The 13629-nt window shown below is 62.9% G+C and overlaps 1 protein-coding gene across 11 annotated transcripts in view; it reads left to right on the forward strand.

The window, feature by feature from the left end:
• The window catches only part of Brsk2 (BR serine/threonine kinase 2), a 53723-nt gene that overhangs the window by 24301 nt on the left and 15793 nt on the right, over window positions 1-13629 (forward strand). For 10 of the 11 annotated variants that reach the window (XR_009226824.1, XR_009226826.1, XR_009226825.1 and 7 more), the window contains exons 2-10: window positions 4052-4146; window positions 5710-5795; window positions 10361-10501; window positions 10750-10866; window positions 11110-11143; window positions 11276-11344; window positions 11416-11562; window positions 13014-13045; window positions 13329-13493. Coding sequence is in view for 8 of the 11 variants with exons in the window: in XM_058579343.1 (XP_058435326.1) it covers window positions 4052-4146; window positions 5710-5795; window positions 10361-10501; window positions 10750-10866; window positions 11110-11143; window positions 11276-11344; window positions 11416-11562; window positions 13014-13045; window positions 13329-13493 (886 nt within the window). In the remaining 3 variants the exon portion in view is untranslated. Of the gene's footprint in view, window positions 1-4051; window positions 4147-5709; window positions 5800-10360; window positions 10502-10749; window positions 10867-11109; window positions 11144-11275; window positions 11345-11415; window positions 11563-13013; window positions 13046-13328; window positions 13494-13629 lie in introns of those variants that run through there. The other variant, XM_058579349.1, reaches the window with a different exon arrangement.

A 13629-nucleotide genomic window follows, 5' to 3' on the forward strand; every position in this document is an offset into this window, starting at 1 on the left:
CTGTAGCCCACCACTCACTCCCGCCACATCCCCTCGCGGGGCCTGTGGCCAGAGGGGCCCACTCCAGTCCACTGTCTGAACTCATATCCTCTCTCATACCCAGCTCCAGGTGGCCCTCCAGGCTGGTGACTCAGTGACCCTGGGGCAGCTGGCTGGCACCTGCTGCAGTGCACCAACAGGGGGCATGGAGGAGGCTGGGTGCCCGTTGACCCTCCACCTAGCAACTTCTCAGGCACTGGAGAGCTGGGTCCACTGCTGGGGGGCATATCATGGCTGGGGAGGGCCAGCAAGGGAAGGGGATGCCGAGAGTAGGGCCTGAAGCATGGGGAGGGTCTCCACCACCACTTGCTCCTCCGGAAGCCCACCTGGGGGCCACCTCTTCTACTGGGGACAGGGCTTATGGTGACAGCCATCTAGATAGTTGCTAAGACAAGGTTCCTTTGTATAGCCCATGCTTGGCACCCCCAAATATCACTTCAAGACCCCCAGAGGTCAGGGCAATGCAAGGCAGCCGCCGGGCTTGTGTCTTAAGGGCCACTCTGTGCAGTGTCACGAATCTCAGGGGACCGGCATTGAAGGCCTGCACCCTGTGTCTTCCTGTGAGGCCCAGTGCCTGGGGAGGGTGTCCCCTGGGGACAGGGTGATGATAGAGGGGCAGATGGATCTATAGCCACAGTGCTCTCCAGCGTCCATCTCCCAATGCTTAGGCCAGGTGTGGGGAGACCAACAGGGGGACGCACACAGGGATGTCATGAGAGGTGTGTGGCCTCTAGCTGGTCCCAGAGTCCTGCAGCCTCATGACCCACTTGAGATGTAGTGAGGACAGCTGGCGAGGGGCCAGGACTCACTGAGGAGGGCCACAGGATGGGCCCAGGCCCTGCGTCCCCTGCCAGCTGGTCACTTTGAGATGGGTCCTCCGGCCTGCAGGTGCCTTGGTGTCAGGTGGCTTGTGCTGCAGCCTAGGGCCCACGTGTCCACTGCCTCCCAACCCTCCAGGAACCCCGTTGCCAGCACTGTCATGTGCCTGGGGGACCCCACTGACACCAAAGAGCAGCAGGACCAGGTCCCCGAGGTCAGGAGCTCCCGGGGCCCAGGTCCTCACTGTGGCCCCAGGGCCCAGGATGCCGGCAGCCCCTCACCCTCCCTGCCCCTGCCTCCCGCAGACGCGGTGGTGGGAGCTGGAGGTTCCCTGGCTTTGGTCCCACCCGTGCAATTATCTGTGACACGTGCACTTTCCTCTTGAGCCTGGTGTGTGTAAAGACAGTAATTAGAGATAAAGTCACAATTGGAAAATAAGCCCCAGCGAGTGGGAGGGCCGGGCGATTCAGGATGATCCTGGGCTTCCCCCCAGTAGCCGCCCGGCCCACAGTCCCAGGGGCTGCAGGGCTTGGACCTAAGGACTGGAGGGCTCCCGAGGGCACGCTCGCCACTCTGCCACCAGGGAGGTGGCCAAGCACCTGGGCACCCAGACACCCAGCCCCAGGGGCCCCTGGGGCTGTGGGAGAGTAGGACATGGGGCTGATTCTCTCCCGAGGGCACCAAGGAGGGGCACCTGCATGCTGGGCTTTACGGAGTGGGCAGGAGTTCTCAGTAGTGGGGAAGGACTTTGTGGTCAGAGGGAAACTAGTGAAAGGAGGTGGAGACGGAGGGAGAGGCAGGGATCAAGGACACCAGCATGGCTTCCCTGCACGGGCTGCGTCCTAAGGCCGGATGTGTCTGAGCAGTGGTGGGGCCTGGCCTGGCTTCTGTGCCTGTTGTCACTGGGCTGGACTGCCTCTGCCCACAGGAGCCCTGAGGAAGGCCTTGCGCCTGGCAGGAGCCTCTTGTTTGGGTGGCCCTTTGTACTCCCAGCTGGTCCCTTGATGCCAGAATCTCCCCTCCTGGAGGCGGGGTGGAGCCCAGGCCAGGCCCAGCAGATCTTGGGGGCACAACTGGTGGTGGGGACAGTGGCCGCACCCTTTTTATGTCCGACTTCTGGGACTTTGATCCTTGGCTGCTGTCCGGTGCTCTGCCGTTCACGCCCACTTCCTGTTTCCTGAAGCAGGACCACGTTTCCCACACACATCATGTAGCCCCGTCATCTGAGGTTGCACATGCATGTGGGTTTGTGTGCACATGTGTAGGTGTGTGCACGTGTGTGCATGGGTGCAGACGTGTGATGCATGTACAAGTATGTGTATGTGTGTACACGTGTTTATGCATGCCTGTGTACATGCATGCCTAGGTTTGTGTGCTGTCCCTGTATGGGGCCCTGAGCTCTGAGACCAGCATCTCCCCTGAGGTCAGCCAGCCAGTGTCCACCTGTGGTCCCTGATATTATGTTTGTAACGCTGTGTCTTCAGGGCTGCTGGTACCCTGGCTGCTGTGCTGTGAAGGCAAGACTCTCCCCCTTTGGGACATTCACATCCATTCTCCCTGAGCTGTGCAGAGCCAGGCCGAGGCTGCACCCTCCTGCCCTGGGACGGTCTGCTGTCTGCCCCTCCCGCCCCGCTGGTCCTGCTCTCATTAGATCCGGGGAACACAGGGCTGCTTTCTGTCTTTGGGGTCTCAGGGTTTGGCCTGATGGGACAGGAAGTTCCGGGAGCTGGGCCGATCTCCCACTTCTTGTTGCCCTTGTGTCTCTGGCCTTGTCTCTGACTGGGCGGTGCTCTGAGGTGTGGCCTTGTGGACTGCAGGAGCCTCTCCCGTGTGGGGCTCTTGTACCTCCTGGCTGTTCCCTGGGTCTCCTGAGCCTCCAGCTCATGTGGGGACCTGCTGGACCTTGTTTGACCTGCTGCACCCTGGCCACGTGCAGAGAGTCTCGTGTCTGTTGGGAAGAGCTCCCAGTGTCGGGGGCACCCCTGTCCTGACTGCTGTGTGGAGGAGCCACTGCCAGCCCTGGGTCAGCTGCGGCGCTTGCCAAGGTGGCTCTGCACGATGGATGGGCAGAGCTGTGGACGCCGTTCCTGCTGTGCTCTGCGCTCCCATCTGAGCGGGAAACACAGGCAGCTGGTGAGGCCCCGGGAGCCTGCACCAGGCCTGGGCTGGCGTTCCTCGGAGCACACCCCACGGAGGGCAGCGGCTGCTCCTGCCTAGGGAAGCTCACAGACACCCAGGGTCCCCTGGCCCTGCTCCCCGCAGGCTGGCCAGGGAAGTGTCAGCCTATCTTGGGACCTCTGGACCAGGCCTGGAGGAGGCATCTGTGCCCAGCCTGGGACACAGGCTAGGGGAGGTGGCAGGGTTCCCAGGGATCCATGGGAGCTGATGACCTGCAGAAAGCAGGGCCACCATCACTATCAGAGGCAGGGACTGTGATGCCAGACTCACCGGCATAGAGCCTGTCCTGCAGGATGTGATCGGCGGTGAAGATTTGGGCTCCAGAGGACAAGCTGAGACCAGGGCCAGGGCCAGGGGAATGTTTCCAAACCATGTGACACACAAAAGCTTGATTTCCCACCTGAGACCAAGGGCTCTTACAAACAGGAAAAGCGGCACACACGTGTGCACACGCCAGCCTGCCCACAGGCTAGGGGAGCTGGGGAAAGACCATACCTGGCCGGGGGCAGCTGGGCAGTTGACATGGCAGGGTGGGGTGGGAGACCAGGGCTCCATGGACATGATGAGTGGAGGTAGCTTGAGCACCCGTCCCCAGGGCTCCAGGGAGGAGGGTCTTGGGCCACAGAAGGCTGGGTGGAGCTGCCTGGGGAGTGGGCCTGGGCCTGTCCTGGTGTCCTGGGGCAAGAGTGATGTGGCCTCAGGCACAGGTCTGTGGGCTCCCAACTGGGATGGCCTCCCCCTGTGGAAGGATGAGGGCTCACGGAGACCAAGGCTCAGGAGGGGTGGGCTTTGGGGGGCAGCATGCCACCTTTCCATGGAGCTGTTCTGCCAGTAACCGAGGGACCCCTGGGCAGACGGTGGCCGTGGAGCCCAGCAGGCTTGGGTGCTCCGGGAGGGAGGGACAGGGTGCAGACCCTAAGCGAGGAGCCCCAGTGGGAGTGGTGCGTCCCTGCTGGCCAGGTGCAGGGTGCCGCGTAGCCCTGAGTGGCTGAGCCTGGTCCCCTCTCTCCTGCAGGCCTGGTGAAGTTGGGAATCCACTGTGTCACATGCCAGAAAGTCGCCATCAAAATCGTCAACCGTGAGAAGCTGAGCGAGTCTGTGCTGATGAAGGTGAGCTGGCTGGGTGGGGTGGGGGCGGGGCCTCTGCAGTCCCTCTGGATGGGGACAGGCGCCCCAGGACCTCCTCCTCCCCTGTGCCCACTCCTCCTGGCCACAGCAAGTGGCTTCCCTGGCTGAAGGACAGGCCCCTAGCAGACAGACCTCCCTGGTGTTCTCACCTACTGCACCTGTTTCCCCAGTTAGAATAGAGGAGACCCCGTCCCTGAGGAGCCCCTCCCCACATCAAGACCAGGCTGGGGGCGGGGCGCATGTGCTGGAGTCTGGTCACTGGGACTAGTGCAGCTCTGTGGGTAGAAGGCTCCTGGGGTCTGTCCAGCCCCTCAGTGGGCTACTGGATCCTTGGGGCATTATGAGGCCTGACTTTGGTGGGGCAGAGGTCCCGAGACCCTGTTCCCACCATATGGGTATGGGACGGGCTGGGGTTGCTGCAATGGCCAAAAGAGTGTCCCCTTCAGCAGGGCTGAGGCCGAGCCCCCGCCTGGGTGCTGGACAGCTCTGATGGTGTCCTCGTTCAATCCCTCATCCTCCAAGGTGTCTGGCCACGCAGGTGCACAGGGCCTGGGGGCATCTCTGCAGGGCAGAGCTGGCCTGGACCAGGCCTGGTGGTGGGAGCTAAGACAGGTGACAAGGACAGGGCTTAGGTTAGGGTTGGGAGCAATGGCCAGGATGAAAATGACCGAGACCCATGGGGATTTAGGGACTGTTGATGTTATAGTTTTAAGGGTGCATGGCTGCTGGAGGCAGCAGACACTGGATTGGGAAAACCAAGCACCCGGAGGAGAGTTGCGCAGCTGTAAGGGACAGGACAGCAGCTTGGATGGACTGGAGACTTGAGGGGTTGGGAGCTGACCTCTGACCCTGCCGTGGGGTGCAGCTGAGGCTCAGGGGGGCCAGGGCAAAGGCAGCACCCAGCTCAAGTGGGGCTCAGGATGAATGCTGAATCTGGGACACGTGAGTGGGAAGCATAGAGCCCAGTGGCAGGAGGCCAAAGCGTGGGGAGGAGGCCTGGCACCACGGGGGGAGAAGGGCCAGGGGCAGGTGCAATGAGGGGCACTGAGCTGCCACCCTCCTGCCTGGGTGACTCCTCCCTGCCAGCTTCCGCAGGGCAGAGCAGATGTAGAGGAGGGTGAGGCCCTGCCTGCCGCTCAGAAGCAGGCCTGTGGTGTCCTCTGTCCACCATGCTCTCAGGGGCCACTTCTGACCTCCCTGGGCCCTGGGACAGGCTCTGTGCTCCCCACAAAGGGGTGGGGGAAGCCAGGACATTTTTCTCACAGCCTGCTGTGCTGCACATGTATACACACAGGTGGCTGCGCACCCACCTGCAGCCCTGCCCAGGCTACAGCTGCCCAGGTAGGTCTGTCCTGGCTGCTCACCCTGGACTCGCCTGGAGCAAGTCATAGCCACATGCAGTGGGGACCAGGCCAAGGGCACCCTTTTCCCTAGTCTACCCCAAAAGCAAGGTCAGATAGTGAGTGGACAGGCAGTGCTCTGGTGGGGAGAGCTGCTCGTCAAGCCCTGGCTTTGAGGGTGGCCTGATAATCGTCCACTTGGCAGGTGGAGCGCGAGATCGCCATCCTGAAACTCATCGAACACCCACATGTCCTGAAGCTGCATGACGTCTATGAGAACAAAAAATATTTGTAGGTATTGCTGGGCTGGAGTGCTGGGCTGGAGAGGAGTACTGGGATGGAGTGGAGTTTTGGGCTGGAGTGGAGTGCTGGCTGGAGTGGAGTGTTGGACTGGAGTGGAGTTTTGGGCTGGAGTGGAGTGCTGGCTGGAGTGGGGTGCTGGCTGGAGTGTGGTGTTGGGCTGGAGTGGAGTACTGGGCTGGAGTGGAGTGCTGGCTGGAGTGCAGGGTTGGGCTGGAGTGCAGGGTTGGGCTGGAGTGGAGTGCTGGCTGGAGTGGAGTGTTGGGCTGGAGTGGAGTTTTGGGCTGGAGTGGAGTGCTGGCTGGAGTGGGGTGCTGGCTGGAGTGTGGTGTTGGGCTGGAGTGCGGTGTTTGGCTGGAGTGCAGTGCTGGTTGGAGTGGAGTTTTGTGCTGGAGTGGAGTTTTGGCTGGAGTGAAGTGCAGGGCCGGAGTGAGTGCTGGGCAGACTGCAGTGCTCGTTGGAGTGGAGTCCAGGGCTGAAGTGTAGTGCTTGCTGGAATGCAGTGCTGTGGTGGAGTGCAGTGATTTGGTGGAATGCAGTTCTGGCTGGAGTGTAGTGCTGGCTGGAGTGCAGTGCTGTCTGGAATGCCATGCTAGGCTGGAGTGCCATGCTGGCTGGAGTGCCGTGCTAGGCTGGAGTGCCATGCTGGCTGGAGAGCCATGCTGTGGTGGAGTGCAGTGCTGGGCTGGAGTGCAGTGCTGGCTCGAGTGTAGTGCTGGCTGGAGTGCAGTGCTGGCTCGAGTGTAGTGCTGGCTGGAGTGCAGTGCTGGCTCGAGTGTAGTGCTGGCTGGAGTGCAGTGATGTGTTGCAGTGCAGTGCTGGGCTGGAATGGAGTGCTGGATGGAGTGTAGTGCTGTGGTTGAGTGCAGTGCTGGCTGGATTACAGAGTTGGCTGGAGTTGAATGCTGGCTGGAGTGCAGTGCTGGGCTGGAATGCTGTGCAGGTCTGGAGTGCAGTGGAGTGATGGGCTGGAGTGCAGTGCTTTGGTTGAATTCAGTGCTGGCTGGAGTACAGAGCTGGCTGGAGTGGAGTGCTGGGCTGCAATGCAGTGCTGGCTGGAGTGCAGTGCTGTGGTAGAGTGCAGTGTTGTGGTGGAGTGCAGTGCTGGCTGGAGTGGAGTGCTGGGCTTGAGTGGAGCTCTGGCTGGACTGGACCTCGGGCTGGAGTGCTGTGATGAGGTGGAGTACAGTGCTGGCTAGAGTGGAGCTCAGGCTGGAGTGCAGTGCAAGTCTGGAGTGTAGTGCTTGCTGGAGTGCAGTGCTGTGGTGGAGTGCAGTGTTGGCTAGAGTGCAGTGCTGGTTGGAGTGGAGTGTTGTGCTATAGTGGAGTGTGGGGCTGGATTGGAGTGCTGGCTGGAGTGCAGTGCAGTGCTGGAGTGAAGTGCTAGGCTGGAGTGGAGTGTTGGGCTGGAGTGCAGTGTTGTGGTTGAGTGCAGTGCTGGCTGGAGTACAGAGGCTCCCTGGAATGGAGTGCTGGGCTGGAGTGCAGTGCTGGCTGGAGTGTGCTGGCTGGAGTGCAGTGCTGGGCTGGAGTGGAGTGCTGAGCTGGAGTGCAGTGCTGTGGTGGAGTGCAGTGTTGCGGTGGAGTGCAGTGCTGGCTGGAGTGGAGTGCTGGGCTTGAGTGGATCGCTGGCTGGACTGGGCCTCGGGCTGGAGTGCAGTGCTGAATGGAATGCAGTGCTGGCTAGAGTGGAGCTCAGGCTGGAATGCAGTGCAGGTCTGGAGTGTAGTGCTGGCTGGAGTGCAGTACTGTGGTGGAGTGCAGTACTGTGGTGGAGTGCAGTGCTGGCTGGAGTGCAGTGCTGTTGGAGTGGAGTGTTGTGCTCTAGTGGAGTGTCGGGCTGGAGTGGACTGGCTGGAGTGGAGTGCTGGGCTGGAGTGGAGTGTCGGGCTGGAGTGTTGTGGTTGAGTGCAGTGCTGGCTGGAGTACAGAGGCTCCCTGGAATGGAGTGCTGGGCTGGAGTGCAGTGCTGGCTGGAGTGCAGTGCTGGCTGGAGTGGAGTGCTGGGCTGGAGTGCAGTGCTTTCTGGAGTGCAGTGTTGTGGTGGAGTGCAGTGCTGTGGTTGAGTGCAGTGCTGGCTGGAGTACAGAGCTGGCTGGATTGGAGTGTTGGGCTGGAGTGCAGTGCTGGCTGGAGTATAGAGCTGGCTGGAGTGGAGTGCTGGGCTGGAGTGCAGTGCTGTGGTGGAGTGCAGTGCTGGCTGGAGTTCAGTGATGTGGCACAGTGCAGTGCTGACTGGAGTGCAGTGCTGGCTGGCCTGGATCTTGGGTGCAGTGGAGTACTGGGCTGGAGTGGAGTGCTGGCTGGAGTGCAGTGCTGTGGTGGAGTGGAGTACTGGCTAGAGTACAGAGCTGGCTGGAGTGGAGTGATGGGCTGGAGTGGAGTGCTGGCTGGACTGGAGCTCAGGCTGGAGTGTAGTGGGCTGGAGTGCAGTGCTGGGGTGGAGTGCAGTGCTGGCTGGATTGGAGCGCTGTGTGATGGGGTGCTGGCTGCAGTGTGGGCTGGATGGGTTGTAGAGAGGCCATGTGGCTGGCAGCACAGGCTCTTGCCTCACCCTCTGTGATCTCTCTGTGGGTGTTCTGGTGGGCAGTGGAAGAGCCTTGTCTCAGGCCACAGAGGCCATTGCTTCTTAACCAGACCCATAGGACTCACAGAACCATCAACTTGAGGCCATTGTGGGGTTGGGACAAACTTCCTGGAAAAGGGGCAGCCGTTGGGCAGGAGCACTTGGACCCTCCTAACAGTGGTCCTGGAGCTTTGTGGTTCCTCTGCCAGGGTGGCCACAGCTCCGTACCCCCACTGGGCCTTCCACCTACCAGTCTCCCTCAAGGGACCTGGGGTCCCTAGCTGGCTGACCTTTGTCACCACCATGGTGGCCACAGAGCCTCTCCACCCTGGCATACCTAGGTGGGACTCCCAGCTCCCCTGTCCACTGCATAGACCATGCCTGGCCTCACTGAGCTTGCCTGCAGAGCTCCATGTGCTGGTCTAGGCCAGGTAAGGGCTGCATGCAGAAGGGTGCTGGACGTCCTGAAGCCTGGAGCCCCTCCCCACTGCCCACCTCTCCAGGGCTTGCTGCAGACGCAGTATCATGCTGTCCTGGGCAAGCTGCTGAGCTCTCTCGACCCCATTTCCTCGTCTCCAATGGGGACAGTGCACTGCTGGCCAACTCTGAGTGTTTTCCTGGTGGCAGGAGAGCCAAGGGCCCCTCTCAGTCGAGGATGGGGTACAGTGGCTGGGGTCTGTCACCACAGACCTGGAAGCTGTGGCAGAGTTCACCTGGACCTCTCACCCGTGTGGGGGGCTGCCAAGGGGCCCAGCAGGGGTGACAGCTGCACCTCGTCCTTCTGCCCTCTCCGACCTACCAGGGTGGGGGCAGGTGGGGGCACAGGCAGGTTTGGGGCAGGCCAGGCTCACGTCCCTGTGGCACAGGACTCCTCCTGGGCTCCCACCTCTGCTGGGTTCCTGTGGAAGCCTGAGCCGGGTGCCTGCATGGGAAGGCAACTCTGGAGAGGCTTCCCAGCAGGGAGAAGGGCGGGGGAGAGCCGGTGGGACACGGCCTGGCCAGAGACAGAGGACAGGGAAAGGAGGAGCCCACGGGGAGGCCAGAGCAGCCAGGTGTGCTCCCAGGGACTCCCAACCTCACCTGGGTCGCTGTTCTGAGGCCCTGCGGAGCACCACGTGGCCAGTGCTTGGGCCCTGCCCCACATGCTGCCAACTCCCCAGACCAGCCTTCCTGCCCAGAGTCCCACCCAGTGCCCACACGTCTGCCTTCTCAGTGCAGACAGGTCCTCCTGCCGCAAGGCTGAGCCTGTCCTTGGTGCCACTGCCCCATACCCACTTGGGGGTGTCTCCCGCTTCTGTGCTGTCCCCATCTGTTCACCTGCCCCATGTCCCTGAAGTTACACCCAGGCCCCACCTCAAGGGCCTCTACACAGCATGTTCTGAGCCCCTCCCCAGTCTGAGTAGGACTGCAGCTGCTCCCCTGAGGTCACCAAACACCAGAGTCCACACTGCCCGTGGCCCCTGCTGCCCCCATTGAGAAGCCAGCCCCTAGGGCTCTACCCTGTGGCTAAGTGCCTGCAGGCAGGGAGAGGAGCATCAAGCTGTGCCAGTCCCCGCAAGTTCTGTTTGGATGCTGAGTCCACTTCTCACAGGCCATGCTTAGAGGAGCATGGGACAGCCCCCTCCGTGGGGAGGCAGAGCTGGCCACCTGCTGAACCTGGTGCCCCCTCACTGATCCCTGTCTCCTCAGGCATCCCATGACCTCAGCCCTGGCCCCTCTGCACAGCAGCTGCTGGTCCATGGCCCCGCCCCTGGGGCAGCACTCGGCAGCCCTCCCCACTGCATGGGGGCCACTGAGGTGTGAAGGGCGGGACAGGGCAGCGCCCGTGCACCACCCCCTCAGAGCCCAGCCCACCTGCACTGCTTGGAGGTCCGCCAGAGACCCAGCCTGTCCTCCACCCAGACCCTGGGCTCCCTAGGCTTGCGCAAGAGGGCCAGGGTGTGAGTGCCAGGGTGTGGCAGTGCAGCTGCTGATGCCCCCTGTCCCGCAGATACCTGGTGCTAGAACACGTGTCCGGGGGGGAGCTGTTCGACTACCTGGTGAAGAAGGGGAGGCTGACCCCCAAGGAGGCCCGCAAGTTCTTCCGGCAGATCATCTCCGCGCTGGACTTCTGCCACAGTCACTCCATATGGTGCGGCCCCAGCCCGAGGCCAGTGTCCACACAGCTCCCTGGGGCACCTCCCAGGGCGCTCAGAGCCACTGTCGGGACCCAGCACGCTGGGCCAGGATACCTCCCCTTCTCTCAGGCACACGGGTTGTCATTGGCCACCGTTCAGGATGGGGGTTTGAGGGAGGGCTGCAGTTGGTCAAGGGCTGTCTGTGAAGCCCAGTGGAGGGTGTGGGGACCTTGGCGAGCCAAGCCCGGGCCTCCCTCCCCAGCCACAGGGACCTGAAGCCAGAGAACCTGCTGCTGGACGAGAAGAACAACATCCGCATCGCAGACTTCGGCATGGCGTCCCTGCAGGTGGGGGACAGCCTCCTGGAGACCAGCTGTGGGTGAGCGGTGCCCCTGCGTCTCTGTCTGCCGCGGGGAGGGAGACGGATGGGCAGCGGTTCTGGGCTCCAGGCCTCAGCTCCCGCAGAGCATGTGGGGATTTAGGTCGTGGGAGCTTCCTTGGGAGCCATGGGCCCGCTGGGCATCCTCCCAGGCCCGGGCTGGAGGGGAATGCCTCTGGGCGGAGCGGGGCCTGGACGGCAGGTCGGGGCCTCCGCTCGCTGACCCACCGCTTTTGTCCGCAGATCCCCCCACTATGCCTGCCCAGAGGTGATCCGGGTAAGTTCGCGCTGCAGCCGGTGGTGGAAGGGGGCGGTGGGTAGGTTGGAGCGTCTCCGCCCGGCAGGGCCTGGCCCGCGCCACCCCAGCCCTGCCCGCGCCGACCCGCTGCCCTCCGCCCTCCGCCCGCAGGGGGAGAAGTACGACGGCCGCAAGGCGGACGTGTGGAGCTGCGGCGTGATCCTCTTCGCCCTGCTGGTGGTGAGCGCCCGCCCCGCCCCCGCCCCGCCCCGTGCCCGCGGGCCGCCGTGACCGAGCCTGCCTGCCCACAGGGGGCGCTGCCCTTCGACGACGACAACCTGCGGCAGCTGCTGGAGAAGGTCAAGCGCGGGGTGTTCCACATGCCGCACTTCATCCCGCCCGACTGCCAGAGCCTGCTGCGCGGCATGATCGAGGTGGACGCGGCGCGGCGCCTCACGGTGCGTCCTGCCCTCCCGGACCTCGCCTGGGGGCCCGCCCCTGCGCAGCCCCCGCCCCTTGCCGGTGGCCTGCTGGGCCGAGGAGTCACCAGGGGGCTGGGTTCCTCAGGGTGCATGGGTGACCGCACCAGCGCCTGGGCGGTTTGGGGACCAGTGATGTGCCCAGGTGTGTGGACGCTTGGGCATGTGTGCCAGGGGTGGGAGTGAGTGTGCCAAGAGTGTGTGTGCTCAGGTGTTGGAGAGTGTGTGCCAGCTGTGGGAGTTAGTGTGCCGGGTGCCATGTGTGGGTCAGGTGTGCCAGGGTTTGTGTGCCCAGGTGTGGAAGAGCGTGTGCCATGGGTGTGTGCACAGGTGTGGGAGTGAGTGTTCCAGGATTGTGTGCCAGGAGCATGTGTGCTCAGGGGTGAGAGTGTGCACAGGTGTGGGACAGCATGTGCCAGGGGTGGGTGTGCCCAGTTGTGGAAGAGTGCATGCAAGTATGTGTACACAGGTGTGGGAGTGTGCCAGGGGTGTGCACATCCAGGGTGTGTGTGCCAGGTGTGGGAGTGAGTGTGCCCGGTGCCCTGTGTGGGTTAGTGTGTGCTGGGGTGTGCACATTCAGGGTGTGTGTGCCAGGTGTGGGTCAGTGTGAGCCAGGGTCCCTGTGCACAGGATGGGAGAACACATGCCAGATGGGTGTGCTCGGGTGTATGAGTGTATATCAGAGTGTGCGTGTACAGATATGAGAGAGCCTGTGCAGGGATGTGTGCTCGGCTGTGTGCCCAGGTGTGGGATTATACAGAGGTGGGTGTGCGCACAGATGTGAGTGTGTCAGGGCCGTTTTGCCTAGGTGTGTGTGGGCATGCCCAAGTGCTCAGGTGGGTGGCAGGCCTGTGCCTGTGTGACAGGGGAATGCTGGTGACCACGCTGGGCATCTCCCTAACTGCTGTCCTGCCTCTGGTGTCCTGGGGAAGCCCCGGGGCAGAGTGAGGCCTTCCCCGAAGGTGGCTGCATCAGGCGAGGGGCCCTCCAGGCAGGACGGCCATTGCCCATAGAGAGGAGCAAGTGCCCTCTGGGCCGGCCTTTCCAGGAGGAGGGACTATCTCTCTCCCCCAAGCACGCTGTCCCTGAATCTGTGGAGAAGGGCTGTAGTGGGGCTGCCTGGCCTCCTGACCACACTGCACCAGCCCTCCCTGCCACCTGGCCCTCCTGGCTTGGGCTGCTTTCCCTCTCTGCCCCTGGGATCCAGGAGAACCTGGCCTGGGCAGTTGCCTGGAGGGCTCTGCTGGCTCCTCTGCCTCCCTCCTCCCAGGCCCTGCCCTGCCAGCCCCCTCCCCTGGTGGTTCCCTCTGCACCTGGGGAGGCAGGGCAGGGGTGCTGGCCTGGGCCCCGCCCTGCCTCCCGGCTCCTGCTCTCCCTGCCTCCTAACGTGGGCGCCCCCGTACTAACTCCCTTTCTCTCTTTCCTTGTAGCTAGAGCACATTCAGAAACACATATGGTATATGTAAGTAGCTTCTCTGACCACTAACGCCCGCTTTGCCTGTTGCTGTGGCCTGTGAGGAGGGGGGAGGGCACTGGCCAGCGTGGGCTGCCCCAGCCTTGCTGTCAGCTGTCCTGTGCTGGTGTGGCAGGACGCAGGAGGCCTGCAGGGGCTGGTCATAGAGACAGCAACAGGACTCAGGGGCCCAGATGAGGGCGGGCCTCCCACCCTCCTGGCCACCTTAGGGTGGGTGGAGTGGCCTCCGGCTAGCTGGAGTGAGTGACCCCTGGTGCTGTGTTGTCCACAGAGGAGGCAAAAATGAGCCTGAGCCAGAGCAGCCCATCCCCCGAAAGGTGCAGATCCGTTCGCTGCCCAGCCTGGAGGACATCGACCCCGACGTGCTGGACAGCATGCACTCCCTGGGCTGCTTCCGAGACCGCAACAAGCTGCTGCAGGACCTGCTCTCTGAGGAGTATGTCCTGGGTGGGCAGGAGGGGCTGGCTTGGCCATGGGCTCCACACTCCAGCTCTGGCAGCTTTGGGGAAGGTGGCCAGAGGCAGCGTCCTCCTGGACCACGGGCAGGCACACTGTCCAGGAGTGTTTGGGAG

The sequence above is a fragment of the Marmota monax genome, unplaced genomic scaffold (assembly GCF_021218885.2).
Source record: "Marmota monax isolate L192 unplaced genomic scaffold, Marmota_monax_Labrador192_F-V1.1 WCK01_AAM20220418_F8-fsc00038, whole genome shotgun sequence".
NCBI classification, from domain to species: Eukaryota; Metazoa; Chordata; class Mammalia; order Rodentia; family Sciuridae; genus Marmota; species Marmota monax.